The sequence below is a fragment of the Betta splendens genome, chromosome 6, assembly GCF_900634795.4.
Source record: "Betta splendens chromosome 6, fBetSpl5.4, whole genome shotgun sequence".
NCBI lineage: Eukaryota > Metazoa > Chordata > Actinopteri > Anabantiformes > Osphronemidae > Betta > Betta splendens.
The window spans coordinates 4,046,545-4,066,444 of record NC_040886.2 but is presented as its reverse complement, the minus strand read 5'-3'; the positions used below and the strand labels follow the sequence as shown (position 1 = coordinate 4,066,444).

At 40.7% G+C, this 19,900-nt stretch overlaps 1 protein-coding gene across 4 annotated transcripts; it reads left to right on the top strand.

Annotated features, from left to right (window-relative positions):
* The first annotated feature begins 426 nt into the window (after positions 1 to 426).
* Positions 427 to 18,185, top strand: wt1a (WT1 transcription factor a). 4 transcript variants are annotated; one of them, XM_029154715.3, is made up of 9 exons: positions 427 to 1,360; positions 3,966 to 4,088; positions 5,203 to 5,311; positions 8,410 to 8,493; positions 11,345 to 11,444; positions 14,600 to 14,744; positions 15,236 to 15,325; positions 15,747 to 15,830; positions 16,095 to 18,185. In XM_029154715.3, the coding sequence occupies exons 1-9, from the start codon at positions 889 to 891 to the stop codon at positions 16,214 to 16,216; spliced, it is 1,329 nt and encodes a 442-aa protein (XP_029010548.1). In that variant the 5' UTR covers positions 427 to 888; the 3' UTR covers positions 16,217 to 18,185. The 4 variants fall into 4 exon arrangements, with proteins under 4 accessions (XP_029010548.1, XP_029010551.1, XP_029010547.1 ...); XM_029154714.3 differs by having other exon boundaries at positions 430 to 1,360; positions 15,747 to 15,839; XM_029154718.3 differs by lacking the exon at positions 8,410 to 8,493 and having other exon boundaries at positions 429 to 1,360.
* The last annotated feature ends 1,715 nt before the right edge of the window (positions 18,186 to 19,900 follow it).

The window sequence follows — 19,900 nt, the reverse complement described above, 5'->3', positions numbered from 1 at the left end:
ATAATAATATCATAGGTTGTGATTCCCTTTTAAAAATAATAAAAATAGTCATACATTAAGTAGCCTATATTATTAAATATGTTATTATAATATGACATTATTAATAATAAAAACATAAAAATCGTATTTGTCTTATAAAAAGCACAAGCTTCTAAGCAGGAAAGTTGTATGGCTCTTTACAGCCTTTAGTGTAGGTCTCAATGTAAGAAAATTACATAATCTTTCCTTCATACTTCACAGGACATGATAGAGTAGTGAGCCTGTTTAAGAGACTAGTGGGGTTGGTTTTGTAGTGTAAGTCAGTGTGTACTGTTCAGCATACAGTAAATGAATGGAGTCAGAAGGCTCCTGTCCCTTATCGCCCCTGACTCCACCCCCTACTCGCCTCTAGCACAGGCAGCAGGCTGAGAACATGGAGGGAAGAGAGGGCTACTCCTCCTCACTCCTCTGTGTCCATTCACACAGCTTCACACAGCTCTGAGTGCAGACCTGCTGTCTTCCTTCAATGGACTCCAGCTCTTTGGGCCAAGCCCTCTTTTACTGCTCATGTGGATGAAAATCGCAGCTCATCACCGTTTTTGATTTTTGCTGCTGTTGCTGCTGTTTTTGTTGTTCTCCCTACACTGCTGCTGGGGGAAGTTAACTGCTGAGACTTTCCTGTGTTGCCATGAACTTCTGTCGGGCTTAAAGTTTCCAGAGTAGCTCAACTAATGAGCAACAGCTCAGTCCAAGGCTTTTAAAGGAGAAGACGCAATTCAGTGAGAGGAAAGAAAACTGTGACGCTGAAGGATTTTGGGGGTTGCTGTTTTGGGTTGGCCACATCCAAAGGCAGGGAGATAGAAAGATACACGGAGGCACATCACATTTTTTCTCCTTTCTTGGACCACCATGGCTTCAGACATACGTGACCTGAACACTCTGCTACCTGCGGTCCAGGCCAGCCCCAGCCCTGGCTGCCCAGCCTTACCCGTCTCTACGGCCCCTCAGTGGGCTCCTGTTCTGGACTTCCATACTGCTGCGTCCCCTTATTCCTCGCTAGCTGCACCCCACTCCTCTCTGGGACCACACTCTTTCATTAAGCAGGAGCCCACCTGGGGAGCCACCAGTGACCCCCACCACCATGACACTGACCCCCACTGTGGTCTCAGTGCCTTTACGGTCCACTTCTCGGGACAGTTCACAGGCACAGGGGCCTGTAGGTACGGGGCAGCCTTTGGGGCACCTCCACCTGCTCCAGCAGCCAGCCAGCCCCCGTCTGTGGCTGCCCCGCATCACCACCAGCCGCCCAGCAGGATGTTCAGCAACACTCCGTACCTGACCAACTGCATGGATACACAGCAGGCAGCCCGCAACCAGACAGGTAGGACTGGGGGAATTACCCAACTCTTAAATTAGTGAGGTTTTCTCACCTGTGTAACATAAATGTGAAGCATTATGATGTCTAAACCGCAATACCTGAATATACTAAATATGAAGCCAGATTTACATTTACATGGGTTAAGGCTGATTCTTTGCCTTGAATGAAGACCTCAAACTGGCTCAAAGAATATGAGCAACAAGGAGATGACATTTGTAATAAATATAAGTATAAACATGAGCGCTAACACAACAGCAATTGCAATTGTTATCAGTAAATGAACTCATTATATCCAAGCTTAAAAAGTAATCTTCCTTTCAGAGTGTAACTACAAAAATGTTGTTTAGTTGAGTTATAATATAGTGGCCTCAGAACAATAAATGGCATGCGCCTGGTTAAATACATATATGAATATATATATATATATATATATATATATATATATATATATATATATATATATATATATATATATATAAATGTAGTAAATATTAACAGATACTGTACAGTGAGTACTGGGATGTACTGAGGCCTAAAATACAATATTGCTACGGACCCTGGTAACGTGTGAGGAGAAATAGGCTCCGGGGTCCATAGGTTATGCAGAAATTTTTTAGCAGATATATTTTGTCAGAAAATCAGAACACGTGTATTGCTCATGATCATACAAGTTTAATCATTGTCACATTGGTGACAGGACTTTTAAATAAAAGTCTTCTTTTAGAGTAAAGTAAAAATTTTTGATCTCTGTTACTGGTTTGTGTGTGTCAGACACCTGTGGAGAAAAGTTTACAACAGGCTCAAATTTCACAGAAAAATATGAAAAACTGAAATAAACAATCTTTAAAATTATTTTATCCCTTTTAGAAAAATCGTTTGGCAGCATAACTGGTGTTAGATTTGAATGCTCTTTGACTAAGTTGTTCTTTTGCTAAAGGTGAAGCAGAATTGATCAAGTAATGGGTTTTATGTGATGAGTATAGATTTTACTCTTGTGTCAGACAAAGTATCCTGCTATTTAACTCCTGCTGTTCTCTATGTACAGTAGGATATTGGATGTTGTTGGTTGCTGGTTACCCGCTAGATGAAATAGTAATAACTTGCTTATCAAGCAGATAATTTAGGAATAACATGATATTTAAAGAGCTCAGCTGACCTCTAACCGTTGTATCTGCCACCCTCCTCCCTCCTGCTGTGGCTGGATGAGCAGAGACAAACAAACCAACAGAGGCTTTAGGTCACACAGTAGAGCTGATAGCGGAGCAGGGTCGCGCAGGGAGCATCACGTCATCACAAAACTCCCTCCAGGAGGGATTTCATTTTGTGATGCGTGACACAACTCTCATATTTTAAAATGTCACCAGAGGTCCTATAAACAGAGGCCAGTGGAAACATTAAGGTAAATGTTGAAGATTTTAATTGTATTTGATTTTTATAACAAAACATGGATAATGATTTTTTAATGTCTTTATGTTTAATACCAGTAAACTGTTAGTAGCAAAGTCTAATCTTCTAATATAAAGTGCTTCCGATTAATTGACATTGATGTTAGAAATGACTAAAAGAGGACAATCAGTTAGAAGCCAAGAAACAAAATAAAAAATATATATAAATATAAAGGGATGAAAGACATGAGAAATTCTATTAAATGTTATAATATAATGTTGGAAATGTTCATTTTCCTCTCTCCTCAAAAAACAGAATTAGAATTACACACACACACACACACACACACACACACACACACACACACACACACACACACACACACACACACACACACACACACACACACACACACACACACACACACAGAGGTCAGACAGAGGTGAGTGGAAGATGAATGGTGAATTTTAATAAGTCCTTCTCTTCCACCAACCCATAGAGTAAAGTCAGTGAAAGTGCTGCATTTTAATTAATGAAGCATGCATGTGGTGTGTGTGTGTGTGTGTGTGTGTGTGCGTGTGTGCGTGCGTGCGTGTGTGTGCATGCGTGTGTGTGTGTGTGTGTGTGTGTGTGTGTGTGTGTGTGTGTGTGTGTGTGTGTGTGTGTGTGTGATTTATGGTGGAGTGTCTTGTGCTCTTGAGGTCAGCCTCAGTCATGAGTCACGTCTGATTGGGAGGGTCAGGCTAAGATCTAGGTGTCGTCTGAACTGCAGGGTGTGAGCTATGTGGGCACAGGCCAAGTACAGACTCATGATCAGTTTCTAGAAATCAACCTTAACGTCTGTCCAATTTCACTTTCTTTTTTCTTTTTTTTCTTGACAATCAAATCTCTAAATCTTATATAAGTGATGTAATTAAAAATATATATTATCTCCTCTGCATCTCCTCTCAACTCTTTTGTTGAGTCTTCAGTTTACTTAAATAATTTGCAAAACCAAGCTATTTTAATGGGGCAGAATTACCGACTAAAAAATAACTGATTTCTGTGATTCAAGTGATTTAAGTAGAGGAGATACAAAAAGTTAACCGCCTATGCATGACATGAATTTAACGTTTGTTTGTTTGTGTGTTTGTGTGTGTGTGTGTGCGTGTGTGTGTGTGTGTGTGTGTGTGTGTGTTTGTTTGTTTGTTTGTTTGTTTGTTGTTTGTTTGTTTCATTGCAGGTTACAGCACGGTTGCATTTGATGGTACTGGTAATTACAGTCACACTCCGACGCACCACAGCTCCCAGTTTTCCAACCACTCCTTCAAACATGAAGATGCACTAACTCAGCAGAATACTATAGGTCAGTACAGCAGCACTGTGTTTTCTTTCTCTGATGCTGGACACAGCTGAAATAAGTGAATGTCCAGGGAATGTGAGGATAATGATGTGTATTTAGCTTCTAATGTAACTAGCCAAACAATATGTGCTTATATTGATTATGTACTGTACATTTTCTCCATGTGCCTTGTTTGTCTTTGTCTAGAAAAGGTTTAAGGTATAAGCTACTTTAGCATGAGTTTAAAAGTCCTTAATATTGTAACATTGCTACAGTACATATCACTATATTGCACAAAATACCTAACAAGCAACTTTATTTTTGCAGATACTTTTTCGTCTGATTTCTAGTAATTTAACAAACCTCTTTTGTGTATGATTCCTCTTGGCCAGACACAGTGACATAAGGCAGGTTTAGGATGAACCCATAACCTTTAGGAACACACTGACTCCATCTGAATCTGCTGGAGCTTAGAGGCTTTCCTGTACCCTACAGGAGTCTAACCTCACACCTAGAGAAAGCACATCACATGTAGAATCATTTTTTTTATCTTTTCATTAGTCACTCATGTTCGTGATGAATCTGTTTTGAAAAAACAAAAGCAGATGTTCATATGTGCTCAGAACCGCCATGCGGGTGCACAGCTGTGTTAGTGTGGCAGCTTCGTGGCCCTCACCCGGGGAGTGTCTTGTCTCTTGCTCTGACATCTCTGCAGTGGCCTTGCCTGTCGGAGGTATAAATCAGACAAATCCTGATTTACTAACTCCCTCTTTCCTGCCTCCTTTCATCCACCCACCGATCCTTTTAATCCCACGCCTGTGCATGTTATTGGTAAATATTTAAATGTGCGTGTTTTATGAAGCTGTAAATTTCCGTAGCATTTTACAGCAAAGATAACTGAGAGAACTGGAGCACAGAGAGATTTCGGAATGTGGAAAAATGTCAAGGGACCCATTCGCCAGACTGCTGCACCGAAAAAGAAACGATAAGCTGAGTCGACCTTGGTAAAAGTGGAGAAAATGGGAGAAGGCAGGGTTCAAAAGAGACTCGAGAAGAATAGGGAGGTTTAAACGTACCTTCATTTTCATGTGTGAAATATGCTGCTAGCTTTGTATGTGCTTGTGTCTACGCGTCTCAGGTGAGCAGCAGTATGTGCCCCCGGTGCCTCCTCCGGTCTATGGATGCCACACGCCTTCAGACAGCTGTACAGGCAGCCAGGCCCTGCTGCTGAGAAACCCGTATAACAGGTGACACACACACAGGTCTATTCATATGACGAACAAACGACCAAAGCTGAACAGCTTTCAGCAACCATTGTTAGATGCCCTGCGTCAGACAGCGCTAACTTAGTAAAAGGTACAGCGGCAGGATGCAGATTTGAACAGGATGTCTACCTTCAGACAGGTCTGTCTGCCATCGCAGCTTCCTCTTCTATTTCCTTTTTTTGTTTTGTTATTTTACCTTGAGAAGTGAAGATTTCTACATAAAGTGAGATATCAGCTGATCACAAGCTGTGCAATGTAGGCTGTACCTACAGAAGTCATGGTGCCACTGAAGGAAGAGAAGCAACAGTGGCAGGAAAGTGACCCCCACCACCGTGAGTGGAGTTCAGGAAAGTTGTTTCCTGAAACATCGACTGCTTCTAGACCAGATAGCAATCCCAAAATAAAACCATTTAATTTATAACCTCCTGTGCAAAATGTCCCTTTAATTAGGAGGATAAGGGAAAGTATTTTGGCATTACTTTAATCAGACATTTTATTTTATGTCATATTATCAATACAACTGTTATAAATGCCCCACAGGCACTCAAACCTCTTGTTTTTGTAGAATTACATGAACCATGTGTCTGTGGACAAATACCAGGAACATTCTGTCGGTTAGAACCAGACGTACAGCACCAAGCTGCTTTATTTCTTATTAAACATGTCAATGGCCAAGCTTCACTAAAGCTGGTGATGTAAAGCTGCTTGGCTCATGTTTCTAACATTTGACCTCCCATCAAACAGTTTGACTTGTCATACAAGTGCAGCTGTATTTTTTTAAGAAACTATTCTTTGATATTGTTGATTATCACCAAAATCTTCTCAAACCTGTTCCCACAGACACGTCTCATGATGACACGCTTGCTTACTAACCTAACCTTTTATCAACCTCTCATTTCCTCCTTGCTTTTCAAACACACCACAGGTTCTCAAGAACCATTTACCATTTGTAGCCAGACGGAGGAAAAGACATTTGCAAACTATTAATTACAACTATCCTATTGTTGTATTAGAAGTATTAGTATTACACTTCTGCGTGGCTGCATACGTACCACTCAACCCACGGTGCTTCTGCCCTCTCCGAGATGTTTACTTATGTTTCTAAATGAAACATTGCTCACTTGTGTTTTCCATTGATAAAGGAACTAAAGGAATCATCTAGATGTAAAACCACAAGAGAGATGAAAACTAAAGTGAGTTCTTCAAACACTCTTTATTCATAATACATAATTTACTATAACTATTGCTATACTATTCACTGAATCAGACATTATCATTCTCCTTCATTATCAAATTAAACGTTGTAATTAAATATACGACTTTGCAAAGTGTTTCAAACTTTTTTTACAGTACCCTCTATCCATGATTTGCGCTTATGCTTTCAAATGTTTTTCTTTCAACAGAATCCTTCCTTTTTGGAAGGATTCGTGGTTCATAAAAGGTTTACTGAAGTTCCCAATTTTAATTGTTTCAATCATTTCAAATGACCTGAAGACCTGAACTTTTAAAAAGCATAAATGACAATTTTTATGTCCCCTGAACAAGACATAAATATAAAACCAAATCAATAGTTTACCAAAATTAAAAATAATGTAAATGTGTTCAACATACAAAAACTAAACTGCTGTATTTAATTAACTCCTTCCCTGCCTAAATTTCACAGACGGTTTAATGATAATATTATTGTGAGCATTTGTACATCTTCAGGTAGCGACATACTGTAAAGAGAGAGAGAGAGAGAGAGAGAGAGAGAGAGAGAGAGAGAGAGAGAGAGAGAGAGAGAGAGAGATTTTAAGTGTGAGTGTGTTTTTTATCACGAATACTGTATAACTGTATATCTGTTCAGAACACACACACACACACACGCATGGCTGGGATTGCTCATACAGTATGAGTTGAGTCACTCTAATCTTACAGCCTGGTACCAACTGGACTGTATTTACTCTGCACATCGTCTGCTTGGCCTGCTGGAATGGCACAGAGCTAAGAAACACTGATCTCTTCTTATTACACAGATACACACACCCACACACCAGAGCTACAAGCACTATAAGGAAGGTTTACTGTTGCACAATATTACCCAAGTTCTTTATGTTTTGAAAGTTAAAAGAGTAGCTGTGTACATAAAGGTGACAATATGACATAGTAATTTTAAAAACACATGCATTCTGGGGACTGGTATTAATACTGGTTGTACTGATCGTGGACGCTGTATTGTGTGAGACAAGAACAGCACATTTAGGCTTTTGGGATCTGAGACAGAACACTCATCAAAGGTTCCTGTTTCCTCTTGGTACAAACATGTTAACAACTACTTGTAAGGATAAACAACCCAATTTGTTTTTTCAGAGGTGGGAAAGATGTACTGCACAAGGCTTTGGGTGTCCAGGGCAATAAATTCGGACACAGAGCTGCCATTAAATCAAAGGTTGTATGGCTGATTCAGGGATTCCGTCAGCAAGCAAAACAGAAGAAAAGCAGATGCTCATTTACTTGAGGATGCCATGGATCATTGCTTTAAATCTTGTGCCCTGTCACATTCCAACAATGTTTCAACAGAAATACCATTTGTGCTCTGTTGGCTTCATGCCCACGTTGTACTGTAAAGTAATAGCTGTATAATGAACTGGGTACCAGGCACCAAATACACTGTACCACATCCAGACTCAGAGCTCCAGGTGGTGTTGGGGGTGAGAGCTATAAATCCACTGTGTGTGCGCGTGTGTGTGCGTGTGTGCATGCGTGCATGCGTGCGTGCGTGCGCGCGTGTGCGCGTGCGTGTGTGTGTGTGTGTGGGTGTGTGTGCACTTGCACTTGTGTGTGTGGCACTGCATTTAATCACATGGAAGCTTTGAGAAATGATTTTGGCGTCTGCTGTGTTTAATAAAAGTTGGCCAGAGAGAATCTCTGCGTATCTGGTAGATTTTTACTTTTTTTTTTTGATACCTTTCAACGTGCACAGGTTTTTGCGTGCACGTGTGCTGGCAGTTTTTATTAGCGTGCTTCAGAGGCAACAACCCTATCGTGGTCCACTGCACAGCTCACAAGCTTCTCTTCTACGTCTTGTGTTTCTTCCACAGCGGAGAAAATTTATATCAAATGACCTCTCAGTTGGAGTGTGTGGCATGGAACCCTGTCAATACACTGGCATCCACCATAAAGAGGTAGGAACTCATCCATCGCTCTCTTGAACCAGCAGCAGTCAGACAAAATCTAAAATATAAAAAATTAAAACGACATGGTCCCAAAAAAATATTATATATATATATATATATATATATATATATATATATATATATATATATAAAACTACAAAACTAAACAGACACATAAAAACTATGGGTCTTTTCTGGTTTTGTTATGGTTAACCCTCGCTCAAAAAGATTTAGCAGGTAATGCCACTTACTTTAGTGACAGTGTTTGTTTACATTTAGTTTTTTAAGTAAAAAAATTGCTACATCTAAAGAAAAACCTTCCCTCAATTAATCTGTCAAAATTTGTTTTTCAATTAATTCAATAAATTTGAATAATTTTGTGTTATTTATTTAACACTGAAAATTTAAATTTCATTAAAACAAGTCAAACTGATCTGTGTTATACTGTAAACTGATAAAAACTTTGGGATAAGCCTTTCACTTTAACCTAAAAGAATGTGGTGTAATCTGTATTTGGGAAAAATGCTAAAAAGGACACAATTCTGAAAAGTCAGTTTTTAGTCAGTTACTAACCTGCATGGAGCTGGTGCTGCTGCGATGAGCCATTGCTAACCATATCAGTCATCAGTCATATACATACCATACACTTCACTGGGGGGGTCCTCCTTTAGGTTTGCTTTGCATCTTTGCGTTTCGGGGGCACAGTTGGTGACCCCCGTGTTGTTTGGTACAGTATGTTACTATCGTAGCTGTGAAGCATTGACACACATTTTGTAATTTGTTAATGTTGATAGGCCAAATGTCATATTGTGATAGATCTAGAAGAAAATAACTATTTTTTGAAAAGTAACCAACTGAAGCTGCCACATACTGTACTGTCAGTGTAGTAGAATAAATGTACAATATCTGTCTCTGAAAACCTTTGTACTTTCGTGTAAAACCCCAATAGGTTTTCATTTTTATTAGATGTCAACAACTTGAAAGGTCAAATATCCTTACTTTTATTATAAAACGCTTACTACTGTGGACCACAGCAGTATTTTACACATGTAATGACACTGACGCTAGGAAAAGGTCATAAGGATCTCAATGGTCATGATTTATGTACCTGGTGGCCATTAATGTCACATCCGTCTGGCCAATATTTGTTAGAATATTTGAGTGGAACCAAAATATTGTTTTGACAGAAAGATGGATGAACTGCAGGCTGATGAGCAACAATAAAACCTGCGTCTGTTTCCAGTTTTGGACTAAAACAGTGATGATGCTGGAGTTCTGTGCTCAGTCTAAGTTGTAATTTAGTACACACTATGATTTCAGATAAGAGTCTTGTTCTCGATCATCCAAGTTCTCTCGTCCATCTCCATTTCAGTTCAAAATAGAACAGAATAACTTCCATCCAGAATAATCACTGAAGTATCAGCATCTATTGTTCAGAGTTAAATAAAGTCAGTTTGCGCTGTACTGTATGTCACTGTGACCTGCAGGGCTGCCCACTGGTCCGCGTCTGCGTTGGCTCACAAATACCTCGGTGTTCTCAGCCAACAGGCATTCATCATCCTGTAGTTAGCAGACTGTGTGTGTGAGAATGTTTGATGTGTACAGTACTTGCACAAGGAGTAGGTGGGAAGAAGGAATATATTTGGGGGGTGGTCGCTGCTGCATCGTGAGTAGATTGTTTTGTTTTTTGTTTTTTTCAAACTCTGTTTCATTGATAAACTTATGTGCACCTTGGTTGTGTCTCCGTCTGTCTCTGTCTGTAATTTCACTGTCGGGGAGGGAAAGTAACTGAAGGGAGAGGGAGTGAGGGAGTTGTAAGGATGAGGAGGAAGGGAAGGGAAGGCAACATTAGGATGAGGGAGTGAATGGAGATAAAGAGGAATGAGGCAAGGAGTGGGAGATGAGGAAGAGGAAGTGTGAGGGAGGGGAACTTGGCGAGGAAGAGCAGATAGGCCCGTTTCTAATGTTAACACTGAACACTGCACAACATGTCACCTACACTACAACAGAGAGGTGCAAATTATGTGTTTCAGAGGAAACACATAATTTGCTGAAATTTGCTGAAATTGTAGCAAAGAAGTCAAGAAAAGAAAGAAATGGTCATCACATAATAACAAGGAACATATTGTATAGTACCATTAACCATGGCTGTCCCAGTGTCTAGTCCCGTACCAGGGAGGAGCAAGTCAGATGAAGGTCAGCTTATGACTGAGCTGTGTTACTATATATTCCACCCAACAATCCAAACTCCCACCCTTCTCATTTAGTCAGTATGTTTAGTTAATAAAATCTGAATTAAGTTTACACATAATATAACGCTACACTAGGTGTACATTACACCTTTTACTGCAAGGTTCTCAGCAAGCTATTTCCTAGTTCACTGAGAGGTCTCCACAAACAGTACTGTTTAGAAACTTCACTCTTTGACCTACAAAGGCTCTCAGACACTGCTGTCCTTAAATCATGGCTCTATAATAATCACACTACATAGCAGCAGAGGTGCTGCTTAAAATCCTCCACCTCTGTGTTTTATGACGGCCTGTGCTTTGCAATGTGGGCTCTACAGATACTTTCCTCCACAGACAAGTGGGATCTTTTGTGACTTTATCTGACTTTTTCTTGAAGTTTGTTACACTTGGATTCGTAGACGTTGCTGTGCTTTACTGTATGTTCCTGCTGTACCTAAATGTAAATTCTATTTTGGATTTTTTCGCTTTCATACATTCTCTGAGTGAGCATAACTGTGTGAGAACTGTTCAGTATACGTTTTGAATTACAGTGAGCATTTACTCTGTGTTTCTTTGCTTTAAGAGTGTGCATGATTCACCGTCACTTCTCTTCTCCCTTCATGTCTTTGCAGCCACACAGCCGGCTACGACAGCGACCCCAGCGCGCCCATGCTGTACAGCTGCAGCACGCAGTACCGCATACACACACACGGAGTCTTCAGAGGCATACAGGTAGGACATCCCCTCAAAAACAACTGATGGTAGTTTATAGTTTCATGGTGTGGCATGCTGTGACTATAGGAGCATGTGACAAAGCCACTACAGTCATTTACACACACGCGCACGCACTGACTTCATCACATGCTTACATCTAGACAAACATACTGCAGACACACGCATGTTTTTAAAGACAGGTTTGAAAACCGGAGGAACCTTTTTCCACTAGTCCATTAAGACCTACTCACACACACACACACACACACACACACACACACACACACACGCACACACACACACACACACACACACACAAATAGATACATGCTGGGTTGCAGTGAGTAAAGATACCGTTTCCATACAAGGATCAGCATGTTAATAAATCATTGGCTTTTAATTATGGTCTGTCAGTGGCTCTAAAGGACAGGGAGCAGAGATTGTCCAGACCTGCTTTCAGTCCACAGCAGTCCTTCTTTTCTTTCTTTGCTCCTTTTCTCCTCTGTTCATCGTAATACACACTTGGGTCTAGCTCACGCCTCTGTTTTTGACATTGTCGTTTTAAAGATGCTAAGAAAAAGCACATTTGTCTTGTCTTATTTATAACATAATAAACAGCAATTATACACAACACAAATTCTCGCCTGATGCCAAAGAGAATTTGGAAAGCTATGGGAATGTACTTACAAAGTGTCCAACGTTAATTATGTAAATTCTAGATTGTACATGTAAGTGATCTAATGGCCACCTAGAGGCAACGTAGAGTGACCAATTAACCCTAATGCATGTTTTTGGACCGTGGGAGGAAGCCGGTAGCACTGTCGCCTCACAGCGAGAACGGCCTGGGTTCGATTCCTCGGGCAGGCCCACTGCACCACCGTGGGTAGCACAGTTGCATATTACTTTAGATATTACAGTGGTACACTACTTTATAGTTATAGTGAGGTGTTGAAAGGTAGAACTGTATCCTTGATGAAAGCAGCATCAGTGTCATTGCCAGTCTAACAGCTCCTCTCAGTTGTTCAACATTGTTACTGTAAACAGTAAATGTGTCAGTCATCACTTGATGTATAGTGATGACTGCTGGTGAAGATTCCCAGTCATCCAGGGGATGTGTTAAGTTAAGTTAAGGCAACTGGGCTTCTTCTAGTGCAATGCTTCACTGTGTGTTTCACTGGCCAGAAAACTTTCCAGTCTTAAAACATCTAAGGTTTATGACACGTTCATGGCTGGTTGCATGTGTTTTTAACTATTGGATTTATTTAACAAATTCTGTTGCCATAAAAAGCTTTTTGGATGTAGCAGTTCAAGAATCAGAGAAGTAACAACAAATTATCGTTTGCATCAACTTTAAATTTAAAATCTTACAGCTTTACTTCAAGGAAACTATTGTAGTGATTTAGGTACGCTGCACAATCCACTTTTTCCTGTCTAGTAATAAAGATCTAGATATGAATAGAAAACGAGTCATTTAACAGTTATCCTTTCTGAAATATGAAACCTTATCTGTCCTCATAACAAACAATGTATCTGCTGGATACAGTCATGAATTTTTCTTAGCTGTGGTTTGAACTAAATAAAACAAAGTGAAGACGTAGTGAATACAGTACATAGACATGATTTTATCCTACCATTGTCTGGTGTTTATTCAGGGATGGTCGATTAGCCTGATACGTGTGAGGTTCCTTACAGTTACCTGGTCTTTCCTTTACCAGTACTGGCTCTTGTTAAAACAACAGAACAGCAGCTGGTTTCTCAGCAAATCAGATGGGTTGTTCTTAGGGCCACTTTGAGAATCTTGTAGCTGGTGGGTTAGGGTTAGGGTTATCAACAGGTCTGGTGCCTGTTGATGTGCACTAATGTGTCCACATGAAACCACTAAGATAATTTGTGTTGGTCTCGAACCCTTACGCCTCCTTTTGTCCCTGGGAAGCTGGCACCATCTCTGGCTGTTCTCTTTCCACTGTGGTTCGTGACATTCTTCAGGGATACATCATAGTATGGTGTTGGGATGCTGAGCTCACTACATCTTGTTTTCTTCAGCGTCCCTCCACCATCATACTTTATAGCTCACTGACCTCCTTTTTCATGTTGCAGTCAGCTCAGCTAATTGTGCTTATCCTTGTTTTCTTCAACATCAATGTTGTCTGATCTTGTATAAAACTCATGTCTTCCACATTACACGTGCCTGCAGCTTCAACCAGCTACCCTGAGACCTTTGTGTACAGTATGCTAGATCTTAACTTAAACCCAATGTAACACTCACTGCAGCATCAGTTAACGTTCCACGGGCAGAGGTTCTCCCAAAATAACACTAATAATTTACAGCACTTATCAAGAAGAGTTAGCTGTACTCTATCTACAAGAGAGCTGACCTCTCAGTATATCAAACCATCGTAGTAAACTCTGTGGAAGTGAAGCGCAGATGGCTGCAGGGACAGAGAGGGGGAGAAAAAGAAAGGGCTGGGATCAGACAAACTTTATTTATAGTGTTAAGAGAAAATAATTTAAAGAAGAGAGAGACTCGAAAAACTGTGAATAAGATACTGGGACAATACTCACAGCTACAGTATATACCTAACATACCATATGAGGTTGCATATGGTCTTAGAAGTGTGAACAAAAATTAGATAGGGTATATTGTAAATGAAATGAATGTCAGAAGGTAGAGCCGTGTGGTGTTTCCTGTTATTCTTCTCCAGCAGCGTCTGCAGTGAGCAGTGGGCCTGTAATGGGATGCTCTAGAAGGGGGTCTGTTCAAAAGGCGTGACTAACGGCTCCCTATGGGCTGGAGTCAGTCTGGGGTCACTTTACTGCTAATTCATGTGCGATTGTTCGACCATGTAGTTATAATAGTGTTATTTTGAGCTGATTTAATCGCCAGTTTTCTAATATACATTTTACTCATTCAATTATTGACACCTAGAGTGTTTGCTCATTCTGTCTAAGTGATCTAAATTTAAATAAAGGTGTGTGTGTGTGTGTGTGTGTGTGTGTGTGTGTGTGTGTGTGTGTGTGTGCGTCTGTGTGTGTGTGTGTGTGTGTGTGTGTGTGTGTGTGTGTGTGTGTGTGTGTGTGTGTGTGTGTGTGTGTGTGTGTGTGTGTGTGTGTGTGTGTGTGTGTGTCTGTGCGTGTGTGCGTGTGTGTGTGCGTGCGTGCGTGCATGCGTGTAGGATGTAAGGCGGGTTCCGGGCATCGCTCCTGCCATAGTGCGTTCCGAAGGCAGCGAGAAGCGTCCGTTCATGTGCGCCTACCCTGGATGCAACAAACGCTACTTCAAGCTGTCGCATCTGCAGATGCACGGTCGGAAACACACAGGTGAGTCCAACATTTGTGGAGCTGTCTGAAAGATACGCAGTTACTGAAACTGTACATGTGCATCATTTATAACCTCCAACTAACATCAAGAAAACAAAAAGTGCTTTGTTCTTCTTTTTTCAAAAATACAGACAAATTCATTAACACAAATGTTATATCTTATATATTTATATTCATATTTCTGCTTCCGTCTAAAAAACACTTTCTTCATATCACCGGCACTGGTATAACCTGGTGGAGTTTTTAATTTTAGGATGAGAAGGTCAACCCAAATACAATGCAGTATATACAACGCACATCATGTGGAGGAGTTTACTATCGAAAGCAGAGACATATTTCATTAGAGTAGAGGAGCTAAATAGCTTTATAGTCTGCAGTTAAACCAGTAGACCATTATATCTTATTATACGGCTTGTATATTTTTAACTATCGCTATAGAAAAATAAGCTCAAATTATTCCTGTTTAAGTTTCCTCTATGTTTTTCATCCAGGAGAGAAACCTTACCAGTGCGACTTCGCCGACTGTGGCCGAGGTTTCTCTCGCTCTGACCAGCTCAAACGGCACCAGAGGAGACACACAGGTTTGGTCCATTTCACTCAGTGGCTCGCTCTTGTTCAGTTTTATTGTTCCTCTCTACCTGCTTCTCCACTTGCTGTTTGCATGACAGCCATTTTGTGAACAGTTTGCATTTTGTGGTGCGGTGGATTCTCATCATATGAAATAACTACAGGCTGCCTAACTTTGGAATGGCTTCCCTGCAAACCTCTGCTCTACTGTATTTTTCTATCTCCCTCTGTGTGTGTGTGTGTGTGTGTGTGTGTGTGTGTGTGTGTGTGTGTGTGTGTGTGTGTGTGTGTGTGTGTGTGTGTGTGTGTGTGTGTGTGTGTGTGTGCGTGCGCGCGCGTTTGGGCACTTGTGATGTTGAACGTTGTTGTGTTTTCTGTATGCGTGTGTGTGTGAACATGGGGTTGTGTGTGCATGCAAACTGTACATGTGTTTAGGAGTTAAACCCTTCGAATGCGAGAGGTGTCAGAGAAAATTCTCACGGTCTGATCACCTTAAGACACACACCCGGACTCATACAGGTAAAACAAGTGCGTAAACTTTTTTTTTTCCATTTCTTCTTCATCCATTTGATGTTTACATTTAAATAGATTGTCATAAATTTTATTGATATTACAATTGTGTTAGCTATCCTGTGCTAACTTGTACAAGTTGAATTGACTTTCCCATACACTTTATGATCAGCATAACATTCTAACATGTGTCTCATGTCCTGATTCTCCTCCCTAAACCTTCCTCATTGCTGTGCCACCCTCCCTCCTCTCCGTCCATCCTGCCGCTCTCAGGTGAGAAGCCCTTTAACTGCCGGTGGCCAAACTGCCAGAAGAAGTTTGCCAGAAGTGATGAACTGGTGCGGCACCACAACATGCACCAGAGGAACCTCACTAAGCTCCAGCTGGCCATATGAACCCAGTTCCAAACACAAACATCTGGGTTGTGCTACATCTGCTTCCATTTTGAGACTCTGCCTATAGGCCATGCCTCTGCACCTGCTAAGCCAGCCTCTGCTCTGTCCACTGTCTGAATACTACATATATATTACCTGCAGCATTGCTGTATTCATCTGCGTTACATTATACAGGTGTCCCTAATAAAGTGGCCGGTGAATGTCTGTACAGAGCACCAACATTTTTTTGCCTCCTCGATTCCATTGATCATAAAACTTTTCAGAAGTCCCATGTTTTTCCCATAATAAATACATTTGTCAGAGCATAATAAGCTACTGCTGTCGCCTCATCATGCACTCGCCACTGCATCCTTGGCTTTCCCGCTCTAAATTGTGAATTTATTCCTATTGAGCATGTAAATGATACGAATCAGATCATACTGTGTAAATGTTAATTAAACCAATGCAAATAGCTTTTTGCTGGGCTGTGTAACTGATGAAGGAACAGCTGACTCAGCTAACTGATGTCCAGGAGTAGGACTAACTGACTGCTAACACTGACAGGGTTGTTTACAGTACTTCTAGACATTTGACCATTTAGAGGAAATCTCATCCCTGCAGAAGTGTTCACGCTCTGATATTGATCCTAAAGGAATGAGAAGCTGTTGTACAGGCCACGTTAGATTAAGATTTCCCGGCCCAGTATCAGTGTCAGAGTCTCAAGCCAGTAAAATGCCTCTTTCCCCTTGTTCCCAGTTAATGTGTGGTTTCCTACCACCGGCTTCTCCCTGTGTACAGACCGATCAGACATTATTGTTATTATTTATATTATTATTATTATTGTTATTGCTTTTCACTGGAATGCTTTTGAGGGTGTCGCAGTCGTCTTCTCTGCCTGTACCTGCAGTAGAGTTGTCACAGTTGTTGTGCAAAAGATAACGCTGACTTTCATTTCAAATTAAGTCAAATGAATTGTTCGCCTCCTAAGCAGCGTTTGACGTGTAACCCTGTGTTTTTCTCTACCGTTTTGTGGTTAATTTAAATGTTGGACGTTGGTCCCAGCAGTGCTCGGCGCTCCTGAAGCTGCAGCGTCTCTCGTCCCTGCGCTGTGTACATTTCACTGGACCTCTGCAGTGATTTAGACACTGCAAGCTCTAAGATATGTCTGCTGGGTCACACTGGCTCTGTGGCCCAGACTTTATGGTCAAGATGTAAATAACACTTCTTCACCATGGGAACAGAACTCTTTCCATGAGGGAACACATGTAACTTAACTGATAAATTCCTTTCTCTTTTGACTGATCCAGGAACTGTTTATACTTTTTTTTCCTTTTTTGATGTGTATTAATGTTGAGTCATAAACAACAAATGTGAGTGAAACATTTTGTACTTCACAGTGTGAGATCATTGAAAATGATCATTTCTCTCTGTGTAAATGTACTGTAAGTGTTTTGATACACAAGTGGTTTGTCCCTGTTGTCTTTATTTATTCAGTTTTGATTTTTAATATTAAGTAATTAGTATCTATACTTTTGATATTTGGACTTGTTACAGTACACAGACTATTATTCCATCATCACAAGGATGTTACTCTAGTTAAATGTGAAATATGCAGCATGACTTTGTAAGTTAAAATAACTGCATTCAACGAATGTGAAAATACTAACTTATCAGCTTGTCAGATGACCTTGACCACTGTTTCCTCTCATAACTCCCTAAAGAGAGAGCGAGAGGGGGGGTCGGTGCAGTATATCCTGCCTAGCTTGGAACAAAAACAACAATTATTAATTTCAAAAACTGAAATCCATAATTGGTTTTGTAGCTGGAACTGTTTAGAACCTTTAGATCAGGCTGTGTTTACGCAGCAGTTGCACAATCACGACACACGCAAACTGTACAACACCATCAACTTTGCTCCCTTTATCTCTCACCAGATTCCTTGTTGCATTCCTTGGCTCGCCCCTCAGTCAAATAAAAGGGGGGAGCGGTGAAGCCAGATAAAAACCAACGTGTTTTCCTTCAGCTTCTTTCCAGCGCTGGTCATTCTGACATCCTTCATGCGCACAATTAGCTAGTTATTTGTGTAACTTTGTATAACATTGTTTTTTACTGAGGACATGCGGCAGCCGCTCACATGGTCATTCACGAAAACAACAACTGGCAGCTTCAAACTGTTGTCTGCCAGTGGTCAGCACCATATGCAGACAGAGCAACAGAGCAGAAAACACAGATGGAGACATATTGAGGCAGAGATGGATACACACAGATACAGCAGTGTTTCTTTAGTGAACCTTTATCATAAGTTTAGCCAAAGTGTTAGTGTAAATCAGACAATGTGTCTGATTACCTCTGTGGAAATCCCCTGAAACTCCCCAGGGCTTTGTGCTATATCTCAGCTGTTGGACAGGGTCTATATCTCTCATCTCTCGCTCTTTTTCAGTGTGTGTGTGTGTGTGTGTGTGTGTGTGTGTGTGTGTGTGTGTGTGTGTGTGTGTGTGTGTGTGTGTGTGTGTGTGTGTGTGTGTGTGTGTGTGTGTGTGTGTGTGCGTGCGTGTGTGCATGCGTGTGTGGTGTTTAATGTCTGTCGAGCTTCATGCCGCTGAAGACCCTTTGAAGCAGAGATAGCTGCTCAGTGTAACTGGAGTTTTTTGTCCATTTTGTGCAGTCACATTAGTAGTTACACTGTATCTAAATGTTCTACTTAAGGCAGATAGAGGAGCATGGATCAGGCTTCTTGTTATGTTCAGAGAAAAAACTAATCCCATACAGTACTCAGAGCACCATGAAAGCATGCATGGCACATTATTACAATCTAAGTGTATGTTTACAGATAATAGGTCTATAGGTTGACCTGCTTACTGTTGGTGGATTATTCACAAATTCAAAGTCATAACTCTTCAACTCCCACCCCAGTTATCCCAGTTTCTTCTCATCTTTCAGCATGGCCAGCAGCAGCACCTGCTTTTTATGGCTAGGTCTTCTTGTTAGGGTTAGTACATGATAGAATAGCTTAGTGCCTGCTGAGTGGGTGTAAAGGCAGTTTGTTAACATTATTGACACACATTATGTGTGTCTATTATTTTGGGGGGGATTTTTAAGATTTTTAGTGCCCCCTAGCTGCCCCAAACTAGTTTGCATATCTTTTTAAATGCTCCTTCTGTGTTAAGAACAACCCTTTCTGCTAAACGTAATGACACTTGAAATGCTGCAGTTCTACCAGACAACACACATTGTGAATGGATGGTCATTTATGGAATGCAACTTGGCCAAAAAAGCTGAGAAAGGGTGTCACACACATCCAAGGGATTAAGTCAGGATGTTCCAGATATCCTCGTTGAACTTATCCTTGACTTGGTTGCACAGAAGCAGATTGAATGAAGCCGAAGATAGTTATATGGAAACATGTTCTCTGTACATACTGTAGTCTGGTCCAGAGCAGCCTCACATCCAACATAAGTTCATTCTAGTCATGTACCTTTTAGTTAAGTTGCCTGCTTAATTATAAATAGATTCTTTGCTTCATTTTTATTAGTCTGCAATAAATTTATTTAAGTTTGGCTGCTAATGAAATCAGAATATCTGATTGCAAAAGCTCTATGCAGTCTAGTACCATATGTACAACTGTGATCTAGTCAGGTTCGATCCTTCTGCAGGTATTTCATTATGTGCTAAAATCAGTACATGACATATTATTTATTATTTTAC

What these genes read in the sequence shown, in the direction of transcription:
- wt1a (XM_029154714.3), top strand. Translation starts at nt 889, where the DNA reads ATGGCTTCAGACATACGTGACCTGAACACTCTGCTACCTGCGGTCCAG. An exon ending in CTGAGAAACCCGTATAACAG is followed by an intron (nt 5,312 to 8,409) that starts GTGACACACACA and finishes TTTCTTCCACAG; the next exon opens with CGGAGAAAATTTATATCAAA. An exon ending in CTGGCATCCACCATAAAGAG is followed by an intron (nt 8,494 to 11,344) that starts GTAGGAACTCAT and finishes ATGTCTTTGCAG; the next exon opens with CCACACAGCCGGCTACGACA.